This window comes from Buceros rhinoceros, unplaced genomic scaffold (genome assembly GCF_000710305.1).
Source record: "Buceros rhinoceros silvestris isolate BGI_N320 unplaced genomic scaffold, ASM71030v1 scaffold14681, whole genome shotgun sequence".
NCBI lineage: Eukaryota > Metazoa > Chordata > Aves > Bucerotiformes > Bucerotidae > Buceros > Buceros rhinoceros.
In genome coordinates, this window is record NW_010394934.1 from 380 (window position 1) to 3,048 (window position 2,669).

General features: G+C 42.4%; 1 protein-coding gene across 1 annotated transcript in view; it reads right to left on the bottom strand.

Annotated features, from left to right (window-relative positions):
• Nucleotides 1-306: 306 nt before the first annotated feature.
• Nucleotides 307-2,669, bottom strand: part of LOC104501559 (leukocyte cell-derived chemotaxin 1) — a gene marked incomplete at both ends in the record, with an annotated part of 5,880 nt that continues 3,517 nt past the window's right edge. Inside the window, one exon of the mRNA XM_010145386.1 lies at nt 307-460. Coding sequence (XP_010143688.1) covers nt 307-460 — 154 coding nt within the window. The remainder of the gene's footprint in view (nt 461-2,669) is intronic.

Consider the following 2,669-nt stretch of genomic DNA (forward strand, 5'->3'; position numbering starts at 1 on the left):
TAAGCTGTTGTCTTGTTCTGCGGGAGGCTGACCTCTCTGGGAATGTTTCATCTCATAGTAAGTCGCCCACGAGAGCTGTACCAGTTGTCTGAGGAGATAAAAGTATGGAAGGCATCTAGTAAGTGTGGACAATCTCCAAACCCACAATCTCAGCACCAGCCCACAAGAGCTTGGGAAGACAGGCTGGGCGAGGGAGAAAAGGATCCTTTTTTCCCAGACGTGCAAGTCTTGGTGGCAAACCTGTTTTGGGGAAGGCATTTAGACGAAGGGAGGGATAACATACTTTTCAAATAAAAGATGTGTTACCTTTGGGATATGTTGGTCGCAACCAAAAAATGGGAAGATCCCCACAAAGCTCCAAAATTTTGGAGCTAAGGAAACTGTTATGCTTGATAGGCTCGTCTGCAGCCACCCAGATAAGGGAGTTTTCGTCAAATCTCACAGGCATGATTTCATCTTCCTGCAAATAGAAAAGCATAAATCCTTTGCTGCTCAGTGAACAGTCATGTGCCTGCTTGCTGTTAATTCTTGAGCATCAAACTGTATAATCACCCACTGCAGCTAATACCGAGCATCCTTGTGTTTCACGAATATGAACAATTGTACTGAGCCAATGGCTAAGTGAAGGCTGCCACCACCGAAATGAAGGGAAATACTACTGTCAGCTTTGCTGGGGCTAAGATTTCACCTCCCTCTCTTTCTCAGAAGACTTTCACCCCATGTACAGGGACTAGGTATCAGATCTTTCCGCCCAAAGCACCAGATTTTCAGGTGGTAGAAACTGTGAAGATCTACCACCGTCCGCAAAGCAGCAAGGAAATAACGCCAGATAAACACAAAGCCCTAGTCTTTTATCGTGGCCCGTTCTCATTTGATGTACCCCCAAGATACAACTATATTGACAGAGGGGGTGGGGTGGAAAAATCTTGTTCAGAAGTTTTAGAGAGAATTGTGGCTGGAGAACTGCTCCAGCTTCCAGTTTATAAAGTCAATGTGATCAGTCTGATTAAAGGTCTCGTTTGGTGAAAGCAATTCAATTGACCAAAAGCTTGAAGTGCAAGTTAAGGGAGTCGGCCTTTTTGAAGTGCACCCTGCAGGTTTTTGGTTCCTATCTTCAAAGTAACGTAGGAAAACGCCAGTGATTGATTCTTTAAAGTTGTTAGTTCAAAGTATTATTTTACATAAAATGTGTAAGTATTTTATAGCAACAGTGAAATATTAAAAGAAAACCAACTTCTGAATCATGAAAACCAGTATGATTTCAAAGTTAAAATTCTAAATTGCTTCCATGAAAGTCGTCAGGGCTTGGTACGTAACTGACTAGATCAATTTATTCTGTTGTCATCGTTGTTCCTTTAGTGTGTTTATTGATTTCTTTTGTAGGTCTGAAGCTATTTAAGTTTGCTGTCCAATCTGTCTAGTGAGAAGTGCTCTTTATTTATATTCTCCCACTTAAGCTTTTATCAGCGTGGGAAATATCTGAATCTAGTTTTCAGAAATAAAAATATCCTTTGTTTCTGTTTGAGATGATGCTGACTTGCGAGCAGGCAGAGTCTGGTTATCTACAAAAGCTTGTTTTAATCAGCCATCTTCATAGGCAGTGTTGGTTACGATACGTGATGGAAGAAAAGGCATACACGTACTTTCTCCCAAATACGCATGTATCAGAGAGGACTGGTCTAGAAAAATAAATGCTACTTTGCTATTCCCATCGTGCTTCTAACCTGGGGAATCAAGCAACGGGGGGAGGTTAATATCCCAACAGCAGCACTAAGTTGGCTGCTTGTTTTGCCCTCTGCATATGATTTATTGCAGTGGTTGTGCAGGTGATGCATCTTTGGAGAGGGTGCACAGAAAAGAGGACAAGGAAATAGATTTGCTGTAGCCAGGCAGAAGATTAGAAATAACTTCTTGATTATTTTAGGATAATGTCTTCAGAACTGTGACTTTGTTCTTACAAAAAGATGAAAAATTGAATCCTTGACTTGAGGCAATAGTGTTAATGAAGTCAAGAAGCCCAGTCTGCCTTTAAAATAAGGCAAGGCAGGAAAGATGTAGGTCTCTGCCTGGAATTTGGGCAAGATCTGTTCTTCCTCATGGGGAAAATCCCACCTGGTGCCTTACTGCTGGGTTTCGAGAGATGTTTTTCCCCCTTCTTTTTAAAGTAGATGTTCAGTAATCACAGCACCACTACAGGTAGGTGCGGCCTTACCAGGGACTCTCTCCCATCCAGTTGTTCCTGCTTTTGTTTCCTCTGGAAGGGAGCAAATCCAGGGAAAGGGGTTGTGGCTCTTCTGCCAGTGGCTGAGCTCCCGTCACCGTCCAGGCTCAGCTGCACTGAAGTCAGCAGAGCCACTCCTGTGTCAGCAGTGGGTTTGAAGGTCATAGCTCTAGGAAACTCAGGTTTTGCACCCGTAAAGTGATAGGCTTTTGTAAAAAAGTGAGGTAAGGAGAGGTTTTGGGTATCTGGGTGAGAACTGCAGGTTTTGTGGTGGTTGCAATGCAGAGTCCATGAAATTTAATGCGATGTCCTAAAATGAAGTCTGATGCTGTCTTAAGAAGGAAGACTCTTAATTTTTTTAATCTATTGTTTCTTACGAGTTAGCTGAATTTTTGCAATGATGTTTTCCAGAATTCCACTTTATTGACTATTTCAGAGGGCTTGAGTG